Source organism: Lampetra planeri, chromosome 1 (assembly GCF_965212315.1).
Source record: "Lampetra planeri chromosome 1, kcLamPlan1.2.h2, whole genome shotgun sequence".
In the NCBI taxonomy this organism is placed as follows: Eukaryota; Metazoa; Chordata; class Hyperoartia; order Petromyzontiformes; family Petromyzontidae; genus Lampetra; species Lampetra planeri.
The window spans coordinates 6,858,622-6,884,404 of NC_136107.1; the positions used below are offsets into that span (position 1 = coordinate 6,858,622).

At 48.3% G+C, this 25,783-nt stretch overlaps 1 protein-coding gene across 1 annotated transcript in view; it reads right to left on the reverse strand.

Annotated features, from left to right (window-relative positions):
* LOC144734254 (inactive dipeptidyl peptidase 10-like) overlaps positions 1 to 25,783 on the reverse strand; it is a gene marked incomplete at its 5' end in the record, with an annotated part of 402,709 nt that overhangs the window by 245,511 nt on the left and 131,415 nt on the right. Inside the window, one exon of the mRNA XM_078616418.1 lies at positions 21,535 to 21,649. Coding sequence (XP_078472544.1) covers positions 21,535 to 21,649 — 115 coding nt within the window. The remainder of the gene's footprint in view (positions 1 to 21,534; positions 21,650 to 25,783) is intronic.

The window sequence follows — 25,783 nt, forward strand, 5'->3', positions numbered from 1 at the left end:
TCAAGAAGAAGCACATTTAGGTCCTGGAGTGGCCTAGCCAGTTTCCAAACCTTAATCCCATAGAAAATCTGTGGAGGGAGCTGAAGGTTCGAGTTGCCAAACGTCAGCCTCGAAACCTTAATGACTTGGAGAATATCTGCAAAGAGGAGTGGGACAAAATCCCTCCTGCGATGTGTGCAAACCTGGTGGCCAACTACAAGAAACGTCTGACCTCTGTCATTGCTATCAAGAGTTTTGCCACCAAGTACTAAGTCATGTTTTGCAGAGGGGTCAAATACTTATTTCCCTCATTAAAATGCAAATCAATTTATAACATTTTTGACATGTGTTTTTATGGATTTTTTTGTTGTTATTCTGTCTCTCACTGTTCAAATAAACCTACCTATAAAATTATAGACTGATCATTTCTTTGTCAGTGGGCAAACGTACAAAATCAGCAGGGGATCAAATACTTTTTTCCCTCACTGTAAGTTTGGTGAGTGTACTGGCAGTCGAAAATGTAGACTGTAGCAATGGTTATTAAGTTGGGTGAGTGTACTGGCAGTCTATAATGTTTTGAGAAGAAACCTGATGGCTCGTTGGGACACTGTCTACAGGACTCCCACCACCATCCAGCCCAGAATAATTCCCTCATCAAAACACGACACCATAGGGTCCGTTGCATCTCCGACCAGCACCACCCACCTAGCCAGCGAGCTGGAGCACGTACACCAAGCCCTCAGGATGAATGGATATTCTGACCGCACAATCCGCAAAACTGTCTCCCCAGCAATGGGGAGACAACCATCTGAGGACCCAATCAAAACCATCACCTTGCCATACATAGCAGGGGTTACCAAAAATATTTCCAAAATCTTAAACACAAGATCCAGGTTCGTTTCAACACAGTCCACAAAATGTGATTTGATCCCATCTGTAAAGGATGTGATTCCTGACATGCAATACCCTGGTGTCTACAAATTAAGTTGTGGCTGCGGCAGAAGTTACATTGAGAAAACGAAACGAGTTGTCTCGGATCGTGTTCGCGGACACAAGGCAGATCTGAAACACGGTAGGATCAATACCTCTGCCGCTTCTGATCATTGTTTTAACGCTGTGGGCTCACACGAAAGGTATTTTTCCAAGACGAAGGTACTTGGCAATCCCACCGGCTATCAGAGATTTGTTCATGAAGCCATCCAGATATATAAACACAGACACAACTTCAACCGAGAAGATGGGTACAAACTGAGCAATCATTGGAAGGACGTTATTAACCAGGTAAAGTCTTAACTGACTGTGATGTTTCCATCCTACCTGCCGATGTCGGCTGTTATTTCCGACTTTCTGAGTACATCACCAGGTTAAATGTCTTCACATTAACGGGCTAAGTATCTCACTAACACAGCTACCATTGCCCCTTTCCCTCTCATTTTTTAGCAGACTATAACTGGCTGTGATGTTTCTGTGTATGTGTCTCTCCGTGTTTGTGTCTCTGTTTATTTGTCTCTTAGTGTGTGTATCTCTCCGTATATGTCTCTATGTATCTCTCTTTGTCTCTGTGTGTCTCTCTCTCAGTGTCTCTCTATGTGTGTGTCTCTCTCTGCGTAGGAGTTGTCTCCCTGTGTGTGTCTCTCTCTATGTGCTTGTGTCTCTCTATGTGTCTCTGTTGTTGTCTCTCTGTATGTCTATCTCTGTGTGTCTCTGTGTGTCTCTATGTGCATGTGTATCTTTATGTGTGTGTCTCTCTCTGTGGTTGTATCTCTGTGGTTGTATCTCTGTGTGTGTGTCTCTCTGTGTGTGTCTCTTGGCACAGTAGGGGGCACAGGTGGTGCATCAGCCAGTCATCTCGGTCATCTCGGTCAGTCGACCCGTGGCACCTGGGTCTGCCCCGTGACCTCCTGCCAGCGGGCGTTCGACACTTCACGTGGCCTCAGGGTGCACATGGCCTGGCACAAGCGTCGTGGTGACGTCACCGCCACTTAGTGGCGAATGGCGGTTGTTGTTGTTGTCTCTTTGTGTGTTTCTCTCTGTGTATGTGTCTCTCTCTCTCCATGTGTATCTCTCGTTGACATGCTGGTCTCTCCTCGTAGTTGCTCTTGCGGGTTTTTTGTTCTTGTTGCCCGGTTCTCTGACGTTGAAATGATAATCTTCTCATTGGCACAATCCCTGGTAGCTGGAGCCGTCTCACAATGACATGCTAATCTCTTACATTTACGTACAAATTCCATATCTAGCTCCGCCCACTTACCATTGGGTTGAGCCCACCTAAAGCCTATATAACAGAGGTCGCAAACGGGTTTTGATTCCTTACCCGTACCCGGCCACACCAGGGTCGCAAACGGGTACCCGTACCCGTACCCGGCCATACCCGTACCCTACCCGTACCCGCCTGGGTACGGGTTGATTCTAGGAACTTGAATTGTGAGAAGAGACAAGACGTTGGGAAATGAGTGACAAACAGTTACTCACCAGTGACTCACGGTCTTCCCGTACCCGGCCGCACCAGGGTCGCAAACGGGTACCCGTACCCAGCCGGGTACGGGTAGCCGGGTATCGGGTAGGGTACGGGTATCGGGTATCCGGTTGCGACCTCTGCTATATAACCTCTTGTTGCAGCAGCTCTTTCTCCTGCGTCAGCAGTTCTCCTGCTGTGTTTGTCTCACCTGATGACGGTTGCTTGTGTGACTTTATCAAAAGAACCAAAGAGTATGGATTCCTGCAGTCACGAAAGCTTCAAATCAAGATACAAAAATATGACCTTATATAAGGAATTGTGCCTGAATAACCACTGCTATTTTTTTGTTTCTAAGTAACTTGGAGTATATTCTTGGTTCTTTCGGTAAAGTCATGTAGAAGGGAAGTAATAAAATAATAAAAATAAAACATAATAAAATTATTAACTGATTGTTTTCACGTTTACGGTGACTTTCAGACCGCGTTCCACTCGCTGGCATGGTGCAGTGTGCAGAGCAATGTATGGTGTCGTAATTGTATAGTGAATATATAGCAGTGTGATACACATTAGGGTGGGTAATATAATACATAGTGTTATATTAAAATGGATAAGGCAGCAACTGCAGCAGCAGCAGCAGTAACTGCAGCAGCAGCAACTGCAGCAGGAGCAGAAACTGCAGCAGCAGCAGAAACTGCAGCAGCAGCAGCAACTGCAGCAGCAGCTGCGGCAGCAGCTGCAACTGCAGCTCCCTTTGATGCTGTTAATCCTGCATAATGCACATGCATATGTAGTACTAATCACATTCCTGCATTTCCCATAAATATGCAAAATTCCTCTTGATATGCAAATTCCTTTGTCAAGGCGCCCAGCTTATATATATGCTCCAAGCTCGTGTGCTGTTTCATTCAGACTCTGTCGCCTCGACGGACCTGGTTTTCACCTGAGGACGGCTGCTTGCGTTGTGGCCGAAACGTCGTGAGAATAATTTTTTTATGTTTTATTTTTATTATTTTATTACTTCCCTTCTACGTGACTTTACCGAAAGAACCAAGAAGATGAATCCCTGCAGTCACGAAAGCTTTAAATCAAAATTTAACTTGGAGTAACATGGGAGAGGTTACCATCGTTATATCAGTATTGCTGCCACACCAGCCAAGAGCATACGTTTCACCTTCCAAAACCACTGCTTGTGGATACCTGTATGTACATTGCAGCCCGATAAAGAACGGTCAATCCATGTGCACTATCGTATGGTAGGAGCTTTGAGTGTGCTGGTGCCAGGGCCAACACCACTCTCCCTTCAGCCACGTAGCTCCAGTCTCACAAATTCGCAATGTTAATCAATGCTGCACATATTTTCATCCAACAACTGCACACATCAGCACACACTACTGTCCTGCAAAATATCACCTAGAGGAATGGAGAAAGCAAAAGCGAACTTTCAAAATGTCAAATGTTCTCTTGATAATGTGTTTTCCAGGAGTGCACACAATTGTAGCTTTTCTCAGAATGGGTGACAGGGTTCAGCCTAAAGCTATTGCCTCCCAGCAGGAATGATTTGTGCTGCTCTTGTCCAGCTGTGCCCACTGGGCAATAGAAATATGCACCAAGATTGGAAGTGTCACCAGTGGTTCCTGCCTAATTCAAAATAATAGACTATGTGAGAGGAGGTCTCACAAATTATCGTACGCATCGTGCATGTGGCAGCGTGTGAAACACAGAACCATGGGGATGCAATTCCAAAGGACAAAAAAATGTCATTGTTAGTGACATTGTTGACAAGGTGAAGATTTTGCTCTTCTATCATATCTGCAAATCACTAGAGTCCATAGGTAGCCCAAACAATTACAGATCAACTGCCCCCCAGAGGTGACACAATAAGATTTGTTGATACCATTTTCCATAGACAGGAAATGTAAGGTATACACCCTGTTGTTGATCTGCTACTGCCCCATTGGGACACCAGCCTAGGAGATTTCAAGCCTTGAGAAACAACAGGACGTCATGCAAAAAAATAAAAAAAATAAGTCCCAAGGAAAACCAAACACTGCTGAAAAATATCTCTGAGAAATCAAAAGTGCACGTACCACAACCCCAGATTTTAACAATGAAAAATAACAATGTCAAACAGGCAAAGTATTATTACTTCTAACTTTAATAAAACGTGGTTTCCGGGTTGATATTTCCCTGTGTACTATATACAACCTTTCTTTATTTGAGGCCTAAAAAAGTATAAAATTCAGAAAACACGGGAGAGGACAACACCAAAGGTTGCTGTCCGTTATTGTTAAATGGCAACCGCTAAGCTGGTAACAGTTTTAAAATCTGCTACCGGTTCCAAAAGTCGGGAACTGGGAACCATTTCCAGTGGAATGTTAGAAAGTAATGCACTGATTGGTATGCACGAAGGTACAAACCGCATCGATCTGAATGGAAGAGGAACTTGTCTCATTTTAACTGTCATACAGATAAATATAATTTAATTATGGTGCTCTGGATTGCAAGTACAGCATGCTATTACACCACGACAGCTCTGTTAATTTCTCAGTTAAAATGGTGAAGATGTTTTGTTTATTGAAAGACGTTTCTATATGTGTGGCAAACTGTTAACCGGATTTATTCCTTCCGTTTCCAGTAAAGTAAAATAAATAATTTTAACATCCCTCATTAGTATTAAACTTGTTTGTGTACACATTTATGATTATCTTTTCAAATCTTACAACTGAAAATCATGCGCTTAATGTTATGTATGCAAGCAACCATAGCCTACTCAACGTCAGTGATACAATCACTTGGGAGTGGTATGTACGAATTATGTGTTTTTATAATTAATTAATATTTTAGTAATAGCTTTTTACCCTTTTAACTGGTACAAAAACTGACACCTTTATGCAAGGGATCATGTTTGCAAAAACCACAACACAAGCAGTCAAAATGCAAACAAAAAGAAACAACTCTGATAATGATAATGATATGCACTGTCCTTGAGGTTGATTGGTCCACACCCGAGACAGCTTTTCTTAGAGCCTAGTCTCCATTGGTGTTGGACCAGATGACGCCAAAAGGCGTACAACTCAAAAACAGTACACTGGTAAAGGAGATGTCTCATAGTGTAAATGCTTACCCCGAGCTCTCAATACTCTGGCAGCCGGGACGGCTGGATGCTATGGAGGGGGGTGTGATGTAGTGATGTAGTGACTGGGTATGTCACTATGTGGTGCCGGGCCTGCGAGCCCACGGCGGATAGTATGTTGCCATTATGTGTAGCCCGGTTACTGGGCGCAGTTCCAGCCCTAGCGGGGCTTGGGTGAGCGCAGGTTAGCGCGAGGGCACCATGTACAGTATGCGGTGCGGCCTCCCGGTGAGGGAGCAAGAGAGAGTGTCTGCCAGCCAGGGTTACATTGGGGCATGATACTGCTAACACGTGACCGGATGCTATTGGTGGGGAACCACCGGTGGATGGGGGCGGAGCCAGCGCCGGCTCAGGTTGATATAACGGGCCCGTGTGGGGCTCAGGGTTCTTGACTGTTGGTGAGTGAAGATCCACGTCGGGTTGAAGAAGCTTCTAGCCACGCGGTCTGGGTCCGTGTCTAGTTCTGCCGTAGCATGGTTAGATGGGTGTTCTGCCTCACAGCAGGGATTTTGCCTCACGGCAGATGGGGGGGGGGGGGGGGGGCGTATGTACACAGGAATTTCCTGTTTTTGATGCTAATTTTGGTCACGTGACCAGGAAGTTGCGATTTAAGATTCCCGCTCAACCACGCGGGCATCGGCCATTACACACATAATTCAAGATGGCGGCACACATCGTGTCCCAGTGAAGCCAGCCGCAATTGTCCATTGTGGGACTTTAAGAAGCATTGTCTGTAAGTTCGTTTATGTTCTTATAATATTGGCAATGCTGTTGTAGAGGAGTAGAGGAGAGTGGTGGCGCCGTGTGCGCTGTCCGGTGCGGTGACATCACGGGACGTGGGGTCGCACGCGCTGGGCAGTGCACGTGACGTCACGCCTCAGAGGGTATTTAAGGGAGACCCTGTGACGTAAGCGGGGTCACTGGAGGAACGGGGATAGTAGAAGGGGTGAAGAGGGAACCAGGGATAGTGATACGTGTTAATAAACCCTGGCGGAAGCCCCTAACTCACCTCCGTCTCCGAGTACCTACATCTACTACTCAAAAACTGGTGTCAGTAGTTTACACCATCGCCAACATGTCTAAAGCGGCGCACGGCGTAAGAACCCACCGGCACATCTCTTGGAGGGTGCCGAAGGCGGAGAGGAAGCTCCAGCAGTGACCCCGGAGCCCGGGACCCCGGTGACGGTCCCCATGGACACGAGCGGGCCGGAGCGGGAGGAGTCGGCTGCGGGGAGTGCCAGCTCACCGCCGCCGCCAGAGACGGAGAGCGTCCCCGCAGCTCTGCTGCAGCAGGTCCTGCAGGCGGTGGGGCAGCTGACCGTCAGGTTGGCCGAGGTGGAGGCGCGGACGCAGCCAACCGGCCCGCACTCGGGACGGGAGCAACCGTCAACCGCCCTACGTTGAAACCGCCGCCGATTTCCCAGCGACCGCTCCACCGGAAATGGCCGCCATGTTGGCTGCGACGCAATCCGCGGTGGCCATGTTGGCTCGGGAGCCGTATGTGGCCGCTGCTACGGCTGCGACGCGGCGGCCGGCGGACATTGTTGCTGCGACGCCGCAAGTCGGCGCCATGGCTGCCATGGCGACCGCGACGCTGCGTCTCTCCACCGACGCGGCCGGGGTTTCTCGGCACGCCGCTCCTGCGGGACCAGCCGCCGGCGATGACGCGGCTCTACATCAAGCTGCGCCCGCCGGGGGGGCCCCGGGTAAGTACGCGCGTGCCGTCCTTGCCGGGCCGCCGGGGTGGCCAGCGGCGGCTGCCGCTGCCCCGTACATCGCCGTGCCGCCGGAATGGGCCGCGGGTGCTGCCGCGGCTCCACCTGTCGCCGCGCTCACGGGGCCGGCCACCGGCGATGCCGCGGCTCTGCACCTCGCCGTGCCTGCGTCCCTTGTCATGGATGCCGCCGCGGCTCCGTTTTATACCGCCGCGTCTTCGGCGTGGCCCGGGGAGACCGCAACGCCGTGGTGCCTCGCCGCGTCGCGAGAGGTTGCCGCGGCTACGGCCGCTGTCCCGCACCTCGCTGCGCCGGCGGGGTGGGCCGCGGGGGCCGCTGCGGCTCCGTGTTATACCGCCGCGTCTTCGGCGTGGCCCGTTGAGGCTGCAACGCCGTGGTCCCTCGCCGCGTCGCAGGAGGCTTCCGCGGACGACGCCGTGGCATCGTACGCCGCCGCTGACAGGTGGGTCGCGAAAGCGGAGGCGCCTTCACACCTCGCTGCGTCTATGGCGTGGCCCATGAGGGCCGCAACTCAGCCGCACTTCGCTGCGTCTACGGCGTGGCCCATGGGGGCCGCAACTCAGCCGCAATTCGCTGCACCTACGGCGTGGCCCATGGGGGCCGCAACTCAGCCGCACTTCACTGCGCCTACGGCGTGGCCCATGGGGGCCGCAACTCAGCCGCACTTCACTGTGCCTACGGCGTGGCCCATAGGGGCCGCAACTCAGCCGCACTTCACTGCGCCTACGTCGTGGCCCATGGGGGCCGCAGCACCACCGCACCTTTCCGCGTCTCCGGCGTGGCCGGGGGGTGCCGCAACACACCCGCCGCTTGCCACGTCTCCGGCGTGGCCCACGGGTGCCGCAACGCTGCCACCGCAGCACCACGTCGCGTCTGCCGGGTGGCCCGCAGGTGCCGCTTGGCTTCCACACCTCGCGGCGCCGCGCGGCCAATGGCAGCGCCGGTTACCCGACGACGCGCCGTTTGTCGCGCAAGGGGGCGACTGGTCGGCCTTCCAGGACCGGTTCGACGCGGCATACATGTCGGTCGGCTGGTCCATGGAGGAGGCCTTGCCGGCGCTTCCGACCTGCTTGGACGAAAGGGCTCTGCAGGCCTTCAAGTCCATCCATCCGGCCAATCGGGCTACGCTCCCGGCGGCCTATATCCAAATGGCCAACGTTTTTGAGCCGCCGTCCTGCGCGCAGCTAAAGTTTTCATTGCAGCGGCGGCAGGAGAGGGAACTGCCGCTGGCCTTCCGCTGCTCGCTCCTGCCCTGGCGCAGGCTGCATACCCTGACCTGTATGGCAGGGCACTTGATTCTATGGCCCTGGGGAAGCTGCTTGACCTGGCAAGGGAGCTAGGAATTGCTCTGTCGATCAACAATGATCGGCAGATCACATCCTTGGCGGTCGCCGAAAACATTCAGGCGCACCTCTCCCTCCGCCAACGGCCTCAGATGGCGGCGTGTGCGGGGGTCCCGGCGCCAGACGGGGGGGCCACCTCTCAGGGGGTGGACACCCTCGCGGCCCTGGCAATGCCCGATCGTCGAGGAAGGGGGGCGGGTGGTCGCCGTCCGGAGCAGCGGGGGCGGCTGGGACCATCCCGTCCGCAGGAGGTGGACACGGTGGCCTGCTTCCGCTGTGGTCAGCGGGGCCACATTGAGCGGGGCTACCGGAATGCCCCGGGGGCCTTTGGAAAAGGGACTCCACCTTCTCCCAGACCCTCGTTGGCATCGGGTCCGGGGCCCCAGGCGAGTCGCGACACATCATCTGCGCGGCCGCTCCCTTCACCTCATGCATCTAGCGGGGCTAGGGCCCATCGTCATGGGGTTGTCCTCGAAGGGTCGGGTGCACCATCGTCATCACCCCCTCAATGGCCCAGACAGACCCGCCACTGGGATGCGCTTGCGCATAGGATGGTGGCGGCAGCTGCCGGCTCCTCAGCGGTGGCAGGATATGTGCAAGGGGTGCACATTCGCCTCCTGGTGGATACGGGGGCGTCGGCCACCATTATTTCTGAGGCCATTTTTGGGCTGCTACCCCGCAGTGTGGGTCCGTTAAGGCCGGTTCGCGGGGCTTGTGTCGCCGCGAACGGCGGCAGTTTGGGCATCTTGGGTCACGTTGTAGCGTCGGTTCGGGTTGACGAGATTGAGTTGGCCGGGCCTATTTTGGTCTCCAGGATCTTGGCAGTGCCATGCCTCTTGGGGACCGACTTTTTGTCTAGGATGCCCATCCGAATTCTCGTTGACCAGGGCTGTGTGGAAATGCCGTCAGGGAGGCGGCTGCAATTCATACAATCGCCTACTGTCCTGTCTCCCTTGGTCGCCGGTGTACGGGCCTTGAATAAAGCGCCGGTGACCGTACCACCGGCATCACAAATCCTGATACCCCTTAGGTTGCGCAAACCGCTCGAAATGGGCTCCACGGAGACGGGTATCCTCCTGTCCCCGTCAAGCTACTTTTCAAGGACGAAGGGGTTGGTGGGCGCCTTGACAACCGTGTCGGGGAGCCAGGACCTTTTTTTGCAGGTCCTCAATTCGGGACCCTTGCCGGTCGTAGTCCCGGCCGGCGCCGTCCTGGCACACGCAACCCCGGCTCCTCCACCCGAGAGCGCTGCCCCGGATGGAGGGGTCGTGGCAGGCGTGATGCGCACGGGGGACCCCGACGCATCATGGATCGCCACGTTGTGCGACGAGAATGCCTCGTCCTCCGGGGAACGTCGGCAACTCTGCGACCTCATCGAGCGGTTCACCGATGTGTTCAGCCAAAGTAAGTTTGATCTGGGTCGCACTACTCTTTTGGACCACCACATAGACACGGGCGACGCGGCCCCTATTCGACTTAATTCCCACCGCTTTTGCCCAGCGGAAAAAGATCATGTCCGCTCGGCTGTCGAGGAAATGTTGGCGGCGGACATCATCTCCCCATCTACTAGCCCTTGGGGTGCCCCCATTGTGCTAGTCAAGAAATGGGACGGGAGTCTCCGGTTCTGCGTCGATTTTCGTAGATTGAACAAGATCTCGGTAGCTGATGAATATCCATTGCCTCGCATGGATGATTCCCTGGACACCCTCTCGGGCGTGCGGTTCTTTTCGACTTTAGATTTGCTCTCCGGCTTCTGGCAATTGCCACTGGATGAGGCCTCTAGACCCAAGACAGCGTTCCGCACGCCCCAGGGGTTGTTCGAGTTCAATCGGCTTCCTATGGGTCTCCATTCGGCCCTGGCCACCTTCCAACGTCTCATGGAGATGGTCTTGGCGGGGCTGCAGTGGGAGTCTTGTCTAATCTACTTGGATGACGTTATTGTTTTTGGCCGTACATTTGGCGAGCACTTGCAACGCCTTGAAGCGGTGTTCTTCAAAGTGCGTGCTGCTGGTTTGAAATTCAAACCCCAGAAATGCCACTTGCTACAACCATCGGTGAGGTATTTGGGACACATTGTTAGCACGTCAGGTGTCGCCACGGACCCGGATAAAACGGCTTGTGTCCGGACGTGGCCGACTCCCACATCTGTCGTGGAGGTGCGTAGCTTCGTTGGCTTCGCATCGTACTATCGCCAGTTTGTCCGCGATTTTGCGACAATTGCGAAGCCACTGCATGCCCTTTCCGCCAAAGGCCAAAGGTTTCACTGGGGCGCGGAGGAGGAGGCGGCTTTTGCGGCGCTTCGCACGGCATTGGCGGATGCGCTGCCCTTGGGGTACCCGGATTTTTCGAAACCCTTCCTGCTCGATACCGATGCCAGCGACACGGGAATTGGGGCTGTCCTGGCCCAGGTGGTCGATGGGGTTGAGAGGGTAGTAGCCTATGGCAGTCGCGTTCTGTCCCCGACGGAACAGCGATATTGTGTGACCCGGAGGGAGCTTTTGGCCATAGTTTGTTTTGTTCAGTTGTATAGACCATATTTGTATGGTAGGCTGTTTACGGTCCGAACCGACCTCGCGGCCCTGCAATATTCGCTGAAGATTAGTCAGCCCTCGGGTCAGCTGTCTCGCTGGCTCAAAGTGCTCCAGGATTACCCCTTTGATGTAATCCACAGGAAGGGGACACAGCATGGAAATGCGGACGGTTTATCCCGATTGCCGGCAGGCGGCGGGTGTGCTTGCGCCCTGGGCTCTAGCCATTGCAAGGCCCCAGGGGACGCCGCGGCCCAGTTGGTCGCGTCGGCCGAGGCGGCCACCCCTCCAGGTGTGGCAGCACCCACGGATTTCGGCCTTGGACTTCCCCGGGAGGTATGGTCCAGCTTGCAGATGGAGGATTCCTCTCTGCTGAAGCTACAGCGCCGTGTCGGACATAAGGCCCGGAGCTCAGCTTCGTCGGCTGCCCCGGCGATCGCCGTGCATGACGGACTACTCATGCGTTGGGATGCCCAATTGGAACGCTATTGTGTGGTTGTGCCCACTAGCCTGCGTGGTAAATTAACCCGAGCCATTCACGAGAAGCTTATGCACCTTGGCTACCACAAGACCTTATTGACCCTTAAGCGGGAGTATTACTGGCCGGGTGTTGAGGGTGACGTGGCACTGATTTTGAAGGGTTGCCACGACTGCGCGCGGAGGAAGGCCCCAGTTGTCCGGGACTGGGCCCCGCTGCAGTCCATCCGGGTTTCTCGCGTTAATGAGCTCGTGGCGCTCGACATTTTGGGGCCATTCCCTGCATCCCAACGGGGCCACAAATACCTCTTGGTGGGCGTTGAGTACCTCACACGTTGGCCCATGGCATGGCCTTTGGTCGATCAGTCGGCCTCTTCTATCACCGAGGCCTTCATCCAGGGGTACGTGTTTGACAAGGGCGCGCCGGAACAATTGTTGACTGACCAGGGGCGGAATTTCTTGTCTAGGTTGCTCAAGGAGGTGTGTGACCTCCTTGGCACCAAGAAAATCCGCACCTCGCCCTACCACCCCCAGTCAGACGGGATGGTAGAGCGCTTGAACCGCACCCTTACGTCCATGCTGTGCCACCAGGTGAACACGTCCCAGTCAGACTGGGACCTGTTCGTCCCGGGGGTCTTGGCGGCGTATCAGTTCGCCCCTCATGCCTCCACGGGATTTTCGCCTTTTTATTTGATGTACGGTAGGGAACCGGAGCCCCCGGTGCACGTCCAGATGGACGTTGGCTCGTCCAAGAAGGGGTCGGCGGTGCCGACCCCTTTGAAGGTCACGCTTGATCGGCTGCGCGAGGCGCAACAGGCCACTGCCGAGAATTCCGCAAGCCGGCAGGCGGCTAATGAGCGGCTGCCCAAACACCAGGCAGCTGGCCTCCCGTGGGTAGCGGGTCAAAAAGCGTGGCTGCATTGTCCCCAGGTCCCCGTTGGCACATCGGCCAAATTGCATCGCCCTTGGCAGGGACCCGTGGAGGTTGTGGAGGTCCGCCGGCCGCAATGCGTCCGGATTCGGTTCGGTCGCCGGCAGTGGATAGGGCACCCGTCCCGGCTCAAACGTTATATTCCATCTACCCTGGGGGATCCACCCCCAATTCCGGAACGGCCGGCTGATGATGTATCCGGCGTGCCTGACCGGCCGGGTCTCATTGACGGAGGTGACGTCCGACCTGTGTGTGTGCCCCCAGGCCCCTCCCGAGTGAGGCCGACAGAGACCCCCCGGTCACCGGAGGCCACGGCGGTGGGCCTGTTGCCCGCTGACGGGCCACCTGCATGGGTGGTGGACACCGCACGGGGGAGCGGGCCAGCAGCGCATACCCGCTCGAGGGGGATGCGGCTCCGGTGACGGCCCTGATGACCGTTCAGCGGGCCCAGCCCCTGGCGCCCGTTCGGCGCTATCCGGCGGATGAGGCCTTCGGGCTCTATTTGTTTTGTTTTTTTGTTGTTATGGTTGTTGTTGCTGTTCTGCTTGAGGGGCCGTGCTGCCCTAAGGTTGAGTTTTCTAGCAGCCGGTTTTACCTTCAGGCACACGAACTCGTGATTATTCGGTATTCGGTCTTCGGTCCGGTGTGGGGCCCCGCTTGCGGGGTGATTGCAGCCGGGTCGGCTGTTTTTTTTTCACGGGGGGGGTGATGTAGAGGAGTAGAGGAGAGTGGTGGCGTCGTGTGCGCTGTCCGGTGCGGTGACATCACGGGACATGGGGTCGCACGCGCTGGGCAGTGCACGTGACGTCACGCCTCAGAGGGTATTTAAGGGAGACCCCGTGACGTAAGCGGGGTCACTGGAGGAACGGGGATAGTACAAGGGGTGAAGAGGGAACCAGGGATAGTGATACGTGTTAATAAACCCTGGCGGAAGCCCCTAACTCACCTCCGTCTCCGAGTACCTCCGTCTACTACTCAACACTGTTATAATGTTAGAATGACCGTTATAATGATGTAAATGCCTTTATAATGCTGTTAAATTGTTATGATAAATACGAGACCTAGTTAACAACGAAGCCTCCAACTTTCCTTATTGTGAATGTTACTTGTAATTTAATAAGTCGAGTCAAACTTGTACCCAAGTAACTATATTGCGATCCTGAGAGCAAGGATGACGAAATATATCATCCACAATTTTGTGTTATGTTTAATACTGTACATTTGGGGTGCAGTGTGATGAATACACGATGTGCCTTTATGCTCTTGTATAGTTATTCAGTGGTAATGTAGGGGCCTGGTCCATCCAGGGTCTATTGTTGAGAAACATGTTATCTAAGACAATGTTCTGATGGTGTTCATTCATTGTGTTGGTGTTTCCGGGTATTAACAGATGCTGTATAGAAAACTCTACTGACCTGGTATCGACAATCAAGGGGATTTCCCTGTCCCCAGACGACCTGCTTGTCAGTTTTGATGTGGTTTCCTTGTTCACCAAGGTTCCTGTGCCTGACACCATCGCAATCATTGAAGACTTGGTTCATCAAGGACTGAATGCTGGGGTACCCCCCCTGGTGAGACACTGCTTAACCAATACATACTTCACCTGGAATGGAACCTTCTACAAGCAAACTGAGGGCACCCCAATGGGCTCCCCCCTATCTCCGGTTGTAGCCAACATTTTCATGGAGAAATTTGAGACTGACGCCATCCAGACTGCCACTCTACACCTGACCTTATGGAAGAGGTACGTAGATGACACTTTTGTCATCTGGCCACATGGCCGGCCTGCTCTAGACCAATTTCTTGACCACATCAATTCCATACACCCAGCCATCAGATTCACCATGGAAGTCGAAAAAGATGGCAAGCTACCCTTTTTGGATGTCCTAATTAAAAGGAGACCTGATGGTTCAATGAGCCATTCTGTCTACAGGAAAGCCACCCATACGGATGCCTACCTAAAACCGGATTCCCACCACCATCCATCCCAGAAGAACTCCCTCATCAAGACTCTATACCATAGAGCCCAATGCATCTCCGACCAGGAACACATTGCCAGTGAACTCAAACACGTACGCCAAGCTCTTAAGGCTAATGGTTACTCCGACTACACAATCCGCAAGGCCATCACTCCAACCGTCAAGAAGGATCCTGCTGAGGAGCCTTTCAAGACCATCACCTTACCCTACATTGCTGGGGTCACAAAAAGATCTCCAAAATCCTGATTAAACACAAGATCCAGGTCCGATTCAACACAGTACATAAAATCCGTGATCTGGTTCCATCTGTAAAAGACGTGGTTCCAGACATACAGTACCCTGGCGTCTACAAACTAAGTTGCCTCTGTGGTAGCAGTTACATTGGAGAAACCAAACGACATGTCTCGGACCGCATCCGTGAACATAAAGCTGACCTGAAACACGGTAGGACAAACACCTCAGCCGTGGCAGATCACTGTTACAATTCAGTGGGTTCACATGACATTGACTTCTCCAAGACAGAGGTTCTCTGCAAGCCATCTGGCTACCATGAGAGATTCGTTCATGAGGCGATCCACATATACAAACACAGAGACAATTTCAACCGAGAAGATGGATTCTGGCTCAGCAATCATTGGAAGGACGTAATAAACCACTTCGGATCTTAACTGATTGTTATTCACGTTTATGGTGACTTTCAGACTGCAGTCCACTCACTGGCATTAACTGTGTATCTTGTGTTCTCCACAGGGAATGCATTATTTGCTCCGCTGCGGATCTCCTGCCACCGTTTTCCCATTCACATGTTTCATTGCTTCTACATACTATTAACATGCCCTCCCTTTGTTAATGCTACCCCCCCCCTCCCTTTGGTGCTGCTGATCCTGCATAATGCATGGGCATAATATGACTTTGAAACCCCCCCGCCCACCTCCTACGCATTTCCCATGAATATGCTAAATTCCTCTTGATATGCACATTCTTTTGTTAAGGCTCTCTTCTTCTTCCACCTCCAACTCAGCTTATATATAAGCTCCTAGCTTGGCAGTGTCTCATTCTTCACCTGAAGACGGCTGCTTGCGTTGTAGCCGCAACGTCGTGAGAATTGTTTTATTATGTTTTATTTTTATTATTTTATTACTTCCCTTCTATGTGACTTTACCGAAAGAACCAAGAAGATGAATCCCTGCAGTCACGAAAGCTTTAAATCGAAAAGAGCAGGTTGTTCCTATTGCACTGTACTTATATGTGCTCACATCCATACTCTCCTCCTTCACCAACTCGCACTGACTAATGTGGTGAAGTATGGACAAACCCTTCCCACTACCTGTACCATGTGGGGAGACCATAGTCTAGAAGTGGAATGACAAATGGCTGCACATGTACATGTATACAATACAACGTTCCATGGTTTTGAGTGGCTGTGTCATTCATACTACCATACGCTTTAACACTTTTAAATAGCAACCGAATGCATCCACATGGTTAACAATTTTTAATTGAATCCCTTTTGTAAAATCACAGATAGGCTGCAGAATTTGTGCTTGCTCTGTGGACTGAAGTTTTGATTTTATTTATAAGCAATGGCTTTTATGACAATACGTTGTATTACACACTGGAAATGCCATAGGACTTAATTGGCGTGAGGAGTATCAGTGAGGTATTTAAGTGAATTGTGCATGCTCAAACGAACATTGTTTTCTCTGAAGAAGTATGACTTGTAAGGACCGTGCCAGTCTTCGTATACGTAATAATTGCATTTTATATAGTGTAATTCATGTAATTGCATCCCACAACGCTGCACATCAATTATCCAGTTCCGTACACAGATAATACAAAAACAAAACCCCACTGAGCAAATAAAAAAATGAATAGATAAATAACGATAAAAAATGCATGTACCCCAGCACACGATCAGTTATCTGCCTTCTATCACACCATCAAATATAATTCTACCCTTGCCTTTTCCTTTTAATTCACATTACTCTAACAATGTTTTTGTACATCCGCTCACTCATTCACCTCACCCCATCACCCCCATTCCTTTCCCACCCACGAGCCATCCACCTCTCTTACTCTTACCCTCCAATAATTCATATTTCATCCCATAACCCCTCCCAAGAGCCACCATTTCCAGATAACTCCCATATCATCACTACATTTCCCTTCAAAACATTTCCCTTCAACTCCAAGCTCCCTTCACTTCACTCTCCACTTCATAGATGGCATGCTGCCATCGCACTTTGTGACTTATCTTTGCCACAGTGAATTAATTCCTTATCTCTCATCACTACCTCTCATCCAGAGGCGTAGCTATGGGGGGGCAGGGGGGTACATATGTCCCCGGGCGCCAAGGTAAAGGGGCGCCAAAATGAGGCTTACAACTTTACAATATAACTTATTGCGGCGGGCGCGGCAGCCTGAAACTACTGCACAAATCTACACCTCAACCTAAAAGTTTATATATCCCGCCACACACAGCCTACATGTCATGTAATTACATTTTGGTACGCGGAAAATTTGAATGCGGATGAGGATAAAAATGTTGGAAACTTTCTCGCGCTGATCAAACTCGTTGCTCAGTATGACCCATTGTTAGCAAAACACGTACAGCACGCAGGAGAAAATCCGGGATCAGTTTCTTATTTGTCACCGGAAATCCAGAATGAATTTATCCACATACTTGCGTCGACTGTAAAGAACCAATTGTTGAGTGATATCAGGAAAAACAAATACTACGGTATCTTACTTGACTCAACTCCTAATCTAGGACATCGGGAACAGCTTTCTCAGGTCATAAAATTTGTGGATGTGGATTTTCAAACTAAAAAAGTAACTATCAAAGAATCATTTTTAGGTTATATCGAGATACATGCAAAAGATGCAGCAAGCCTAGAAAGAGTCATCGTCGAGAGACTGAAATCTGACAACATACCTCTAGCCGACTGTCGGGCACAATGTTATGACAATGCTGCTGTGATGACTGGGCATATATCCGGCCTTCAACAACGAATATGTGACAAAAATCACAGAGCATTGTCTGTCAACTGTGACAACCACAGCTTAAACTTAGCAGGAGTACACTCAGCTAAACAGGATCCACTTGTCGTCACATTTTTTGGAACAGTTGAAAGTATATATTTGTTTCTCGTTCAACAATTCTTTGGGAAGAGTTAAACAAGCTGTGCCCATCACAGTAAAGCGGGAGGCTGAAACACGCTGGAGTGCACGATCAGAAGCTGTTAAAGCTATCTATGAAGGACTGGATGAACTAGTAGGGCTACTAGACAAATTATCGGAGGACGTAACTATGACGCCTGAAACCAGAAGTGATCAGAAGCGCTTACATGATCCTACTATGAATTTCAAGGAAGCAACAACTGATCTTGAATCTTTGGAGCATGAATTTGTCAAGCTTCGTGATGATTTGAGCCAAGTTGCTGTAGAAAACGCCAAAACAAGATGCACAGCCTGGGGGATCGATGTGGACAGAAGAATTAGGCGACGTTGGAAGATGCCAGGAGAACTGGCAAGAGTTGCAGGACTTTCAGCAGAAGAAGAAATTGTGCACGTTATGAAGAGTGTATTTTATCGACTTCAACAGGAGATGTCAACACGGTTTTTACGACTAAAAAGACCTGAACACAAAATTTGGATTTCTGCTGGACGTACAAACTCTTCTATCCGACACAGATGTCGATGCAATTCGTCGAAATTGCACAGATTTTGGAAATTTCTATGACACCGACATCAATGGCCACGAACTTTTCACAGAAATTGGAGATTCCAAAATGCTGCTCAGTAACCGGAATGAAGTTCTACCAGAAACTCCTTTGGATCTTCTTGGTTTTATTGTGTTTCATGGAGACGACGTATTTCCGAATTTGCGAATTTCACTGCAAATTGTATTAACAATAGCAGTTTCAATTGCAAGCTGTGAGCGGTCGTTCAGCAAATTGAAACTTATTTTGTCGTATTTGCGTGCTTCAATGGGACAAGATCGTCTCAGCGATCTTGCTCTTCTTAGCGTTGAAAGAGAAACATTGGAAAAAACTGATTTTGATTACGTGATTGACCAGTTTGCGACAGTGAAATCAAGAAAAAATAATCTTTTGTAGACTATGTCAACCAGTCTACGACAGTGACTGAGTGAGCCATGTAATATAATTTCTATAAATTTGCTTCTTTAAATACAATGTTTCATTACAATTTAAATTGTTATTCCTTATTCGATGTAATAGGAAAATGTGAATAAACGGGGGGGGGGCGCCAATTTTATAGTTCGTCCCCGGGCGCAAAATATCCAAGCTACGCCTCTACTCTCATCCTCACCAGTTACCCGATGTCATTCTATCCTCCCTAACCAGTCCTTGACGTGTCATGGTACGGTGATTTCAGTAATATCGCCTAATACCAAAGAAAACATTAACACCAAGAAAACATTATCGAAAAAATCATTCCCTTTGTTAAGCCACAAGAAGCGGGATACTCTCGTCTGGGCCTACACTACTCAAATGGAAACTATAAATGTACAACAGCAACCGCCATTCACCACTAAGTGGTGGTGACGTCACCACAGCAATTGTGTCAGGCTATGTGCACTTTAAGGCCACGTGAAGTGTCGAATGCCCACTGGCAGGAGGTCACGGACAGACCGAGGTGCCATGGGTTGACTGACTGAGATGATTGGCCAATGCAATCATCGTACACACACATATGCACATGCACACACACGTACATGCATGTTTGAAAGGGACACTGCATTTTCAACAAAGCCAGTCACGAACGGCTATGTAGGTGATGGCATCGCAAAGCGCAAGGGATCGTAAGAACCACATGTCTTTTGACGGCTTTCTCCACAGAACACCAATGAGCTGCTTGCACTACACCAAACACGTGAGCCCTTTGGCCGTCATGCTCACAGAATCAGTGACGTGCGGTGAGGTCAATGGCTGGGGAGGCACTGGCTAGTGTCAGAGCCAGATTCACACACTGAGGGGGGGCGTGGCCTCACGGAGGGGGGCGTGGCCTCACTGAGGGGGGCGTGGCCTCACTGAGGGGGGCGTGTTACACACGTCCCCCTCAGTGAGGCAGATGTGATAGCTGCCTCCCCTGGTGCTTTTTCATTGCAGTTTCATGACGAGACCAGCGAGCCTAAACATCTTTATACACAGACGTGAAATAAGTTACCTGGAGTATGGAAGGCGAGGACATTGAAATGAAGGGGTCTACAAACATTACATTGGTGACATACTGAGATAGTAACAGGCACGCGCTTATTGCCCGTGCTCCATCCAGTTACTGAGGGGTTGCGCAATCAGAGGGGAGGCTTAGCTCGTCGCTGCCTCACCTCTCGTCTCTTCCTGTATTTTCAGCAGAGCTCCGCAAATTTGGCGATTTTGACTATAAAAATGATTGTAATCGTACAGAAATGACATTTATAACACAGATCAGTGGAAAAATCTTAATATTTATTTTATTTGATTATTCTTTTTTTTTTCGTAACAGCTATTTTCATTGGAGTATGACAGGTGAGGCTCTGCCTCCCCTGCCTCCCCTGACGGCACATCCCTGCACAGAATTCAGGGGCCCACGGACCCTCAGAACACACTCGATATCTCCCAGTGTGGAGCACTGCAGATTTATGGTCAATGGGCCCCAGAAATTTAAAACACTTGAGAATTGTGGGCAGGAAAGGAAGTCACGTGATGTGCAACTAGTTCAAAGCTGAGGCACTAACCGAGCAGTTTGCCTGTCTTTTTAATATATATTGTATTTTTTTTTCATATTGTGAAAGGGCATGGAACAGAGTTAATGTGTGTTGAGCATTGAACATGCAAATAAATGGCCGCTGTAAGGTAACTGCAAATGTTTTTTTTTGTGTGCGATTTCTTAATTTGTTTATTAATTTTAGATTTTGCTTGGTAGTAGGGTTTTCATTTACTTGGTATGTATGTGTTGGGCTTCTTTCGTGCCGTACATGGCCAACCGCGTAAATGGGATTTGGTCTTTATATATAATTCATGTACAGCGTTGTGGGATGCTGTTGGCATGAACGACAGTATGACACTATATAAAATGAAATTATCCTACAATAAACACAGCTTCTAAATACAACCAGTAAACAGCCAATTAATAAAATAATGTCTGAGCAGATTCAACAGATTTTGGTTGTTTAAGCACTGTCTCCTGTAACGAGTTGGCATGATCCCAATATCAACTAATTTATAACTGCAGTCGTTTCAGGCTAGAGACAATAATAACAATGTGATGAATAAATCAGAGGGTTTACATGGATTTACATCCCAATTAGCCTTATGTTTATATATTGCTACATAATTCTAAACAATATAGTCAACGGATTCTGGTAATGGATACCTTGCCCTACGTGCAATGTATATTTATATTTTACAAAAGTCTTGGTAAAGGTCAATAAGCATCTCATATGAAGTAGAAGCTGCATTTAAGAACACATGGACAAGAACACATGCAAACTATGAACGAATATCTCAACAACTGACTTGCTCTTCTAATTCCAACAAGACACCTTTTTGTGCCTGCAAGTGGGTGTCTAGACTAGTTTGAACTCTGGGAGGTGTGAACTCTTAATTACAAAGCAAGTGTCAATACTGAGGCACGTTGAGTTCAAATAATTTACATTCTCGTTAAGAATAAAAATGTCAAAACGTAACAAGTATAGTTTGCAAAAGGAAATAAAAACGATTTAAACTTAATTTGAGGAGTACATTTTCATGATCATCATAATAAAGCAGTGCTTTACATTGGGGCGTCACAACATCCAGTTTGTAGAGGGTTCATTTTATCAGGCTATGCCAAAAAACAGCAACTCCTGCCTATCATTTGGATGGAGTATATTTACTGTGTCTACATATGGACAAAACATTGCGACTGATTAAAATAGTGACGAATGATACAGATGAATAAAGTTCAAGGTTTGCATTAGTCTTACCCGGAGTAAGGAGAATCACGGAGGTGACGATGAGTGAGCAGACAATCATAATGACCAGCAGGGCAATGGCAATTCCCTTCCAGTTCCTCTGCGGGGGGTTACTGCCCACCAGCTCCTGTTGACATGAACACGAGCGCATACACGCAGGCAAAACACATTAATAATCATACACGTATACATAAAATACTAATTCAACTTATAATGCGATTTTAAATTTACAGAGTGTCTAGATGCCACTGCCGCCTTCACCAATCCCAAGCTTCACTTGGATTACGGTCAATTGCTTTTTATGTAGCGTTACGTAATTATTTTCCTTTTGTAGCATAATGTAATTGTTTGTTTTCTATGCCGAGAACTATATTTTTTCCCATGTTTATATTGCTAGTTTTCTTCATTTTAAGTTAATTTCATGAGCTATTTCCTGTAGGTATTTCATTTAACACAATTACACTTTGATTGATCATGGTCTCAGCCAACAGCGATCGGAGAAGTCTAGGCCTAGCTTAATGAATGGCAAACGAACATTCAGAAGCGACTGCTTTTTATTAACAATTAATATTAAAATTTTCTTGGTATTCATAAACAATTGGATACAGTGTATGCTCCACTAGTTTAATTATGGGTAGTGTTATACATCGATACGATACAAGTCGTGATGAAAACGAACAGCGCGATGCAGTACTGAGGGAAAACAGTAGCGGAGGCATATATATTTTGATTATGGAGGGAAAATTGTAAAGTTTGTGACATACGGAAAATTTGGGTCACGGATCGTTCTCGGGAACCTGACCCTTCCCGTAACCCTATGAGAGGCCCATGCTGTTTAAAGTACGGTTAACTATTTACCACAAATTTTGGGGAAATGTGTAGCTACATTTTGTTTTCTCAAACTGCCTATTTCTCTCTCTAAAATTTACCAGGCTCTCATAGGTCCATTCGCTCTTTCTCTCCCTTGGTCACTTCGGGGTGGATTTCCACACAATTCTCTCTAAAATGTACCAGTCTTGTTGAGTCTTTCAGTGACATGCTAATTTCTTTGCTCCAGACCCACCTCTCTCTCTGCCCCCCCCCTCTCTATTTAAGACCTCGACACAGAGGCATTGGGTCTCTGTGTGTCTATGTTGTGTGTCTCTCTCTGTGTCTCTGTGTTGTCTCTCTCTGCTTTTGTGTCTGTCTGTGTGTCTCCGTGTCTGTGTTTTGTCTCTCTCTCAAATTTAGTTTTACCTGATGACGGTTGCTTGTGTTGCAATCGAAACGTCGTATTCTATTATTTCATTTATTTAATTTCTACGTGACTTTACCAAAAGAACCAAAGAGTAATTCCTGCAGTCACGAAAGCTTCAAATCAATTCACCACTTATTTGCGTTGCCAGCAATGTAATCCAGTTTGTTTGGCTTGAAGCACAATGTAGTGAGATCCCCACAACATCTATTTACAAAAGCAAATAAACTTAAGGGACTATGTTGGCCGCTATGCACATGCAGAAGCTGAAAATTACTGCATTGATGTAATGCATTTTGCAGATACTGGTGAGTCTTAATAAGGTATTGTGTATTTGTATACTACTGTCTGTTGGTTTGCCACAGTTTCTAAAGCTTTTGAGTGGTGGTTTAAAACAACATGAAGGCCACACATCCAGTTCTATGAAGCTGGTGGTGCATAAGGCTTGAGAGCTATTGTGTATACAATACTGCATACATTTGTTCGTGGTTAAATCTATTTTTTTCTGGCCGCATTAAGTTTTCTGTTGTGAGCATTTTTTCCCATCATTTACTGATCCTAATTGTTATTTTGTTTAAAACTATTGTGTGGAAAATGTGTTCATCAAAATAGGCAGCACTCTGCCCTATTTATAATGTTATACTAAATTATAAAAATAAACATCCCTGCTGTAAAATAAATTAGGTTTTGTTTAAGTAGTGTACATATGCGAATGGGTCATTTCAATGACTGCTCTAAGCATCCATGCAAAGACGTTTTCTATGTGAAGGTGTAGAAATTGATTGAAAAAGCACTATCTATGCGGTTCATACTTTACAATTGCCACCTTAATTCCAAACACCCAACCACGCTACCAATCTTCTTTAAAAAAATATATTTTCCCCATTCTACCCGACTCCCAGCTAATGATTATAATCTAAGGCTGGGGGTAAAGCATCTCATTCATAATTCAGCCACATGCACTTTGAATAAAAAATAGCAATGTTAAGACTTTCCACATATATTTGTTCTTATCCTAATTTGAAGTACAAATATGAAATCCAGATAAATGTAAAACATTGAGAGTCTATTGATACACATTTTAGTTTTTCAAAATATATCTAAGCATTGCCTTAATTTGGGACACAGTTGGCTTAATGTCTGCAAACGTTTTAAGGCCAATTTCAAATGTGGAAATTTGTCTTAAAAAAACAGAGCAAGGCTGGCTGTTGTGAATGATGTTATTGAGTATTTAATACCAATCTACTGCAGGTGATATGCTCTATCATGGAATCTGGTTCGGAACGTATTTAAGCATTACTGTGAATTTTGTCAAATCTAAAAAACTAAATTAGATTTAACTTATATTTTATTCACATGAATCCTACAATTTTATATTTACAAACAAGAAGTTCACATCCATGATGTCCATGCCTAATCAAGATTACAGAGGTACTACATTCTATTTATAGTCACCCCAACCACAAACCTACATTGCTTAAAGCTAATTTTCCATACTGCATTGCATTTCACATCAGATCTATACTGCTGTTTTCTGTGAGCAATATGTATTGCATTGTATCCACTGTAATTGATATTCATATTGAGATTATATAACTCTTCACCAAAACAATTCAAAGTACTGCTTTACCCACAAAACAATACAACAATTAATGAGATGGTAATCTTTTACATTCTGTATGTTAATACTTTGTTTCCAAATATATTGCATGCAATGCCCAAGTTGCCTGGGACAAAAGTGAGTTTTGCGTTAGCTTACAGTGAGGGAAAAAAGTATTTGATCCCCTGCTGATTTTGTACGTTTGCCCACTGACAAAGAAATGATCAGTCTATCATTTCAATGGTAGGTTTATTTGAACAGTGAGAGACAGAATAACAACAACAAAATCCAGAAAAACGCATGTCAAAAATGTTATAAAATGATTTGCATTTCAATGAGGGAAATAAGTATTTGACCCCCTCTCAATCAGAAAGATTTCTGGCTCCCAGGTGTCCTATATACAGGTAACGAGCTGAGATTAGGAGCACACTCTTAAAATGAGTGGTCCTAATCTCAGCTTGTTACCTGTATAAAAGACACCTGTTCACAGAAGCAATCAATCAATCAGATTCCAAACTCTCCACCATGGCAAAGACCAAAGAGCTCTCCAAGGATGTCAGGAACAAGATTGTAGACCTACACAAGGCTGGAATGCGCTACAACACCATCGCCAAGCAGCTTGGTGAGAAGGTGACAACAGTTGGTGCGATTATTCGCAAATGGAAGAAACACAAAATAACTGTCAATCTCCCTCGGCCTGGGGCTCCATGCAAGATCTCCCCTCGTGGAGTTGCAATGATCATGAGAACGGTGAGGAATCAGCCCAGAACTACACGGGAGGATCTTGTCAATGATCTCAAGGCAGCTGGGACCATAGTCACCAAGAAAACAGTTGGTAACACACTACACCGTGAAGGACTGAAATCCTGCAGTGCCTGCAAGGTCCCCCTGCTCAAGAAAGCACATATACATGCCCGTCTGAAGTTTGCCAATGAACATCTGAATGATTCAGAGGACAACTGGGTGAAAGTGTTGTAGTCAGATGAGACCAAAATGGAGCTCTTTGGCATCAACTCAACTCGCCGTGTTTGGAGGAGGAGGAATGCTGCCTATGACCCCAAGAACACCATCCCCACCGTCAAACATGGAGGTGAAAACATTATGCTTTGGGGGTGTTTTTCTGCTAAGGGGACAGGACAACTTCACCGCATCAAAGGGACGATGGACGGGGCCATGTACCGTCAAATCTTGGGTGAGAACCTCCTTCCCTCAGCCAGGGCATTGAAAATGGGTCGTGGATGGGTATTCCAGCATGACAATGACCCAAAACACACGGCCAAGGCAACAAAGGAGTGGCTCAAGAAGAAGCACATTAAGGTCCTGGAGTGGCCTAGCCCGTCTACAGACCTTAATCTCAGAAAATCTGTGGAGGGAGCTGAAGGTTTGAGTTGCCAAACGTCAGCCTCGAAACCTTAATGACTTGGAGA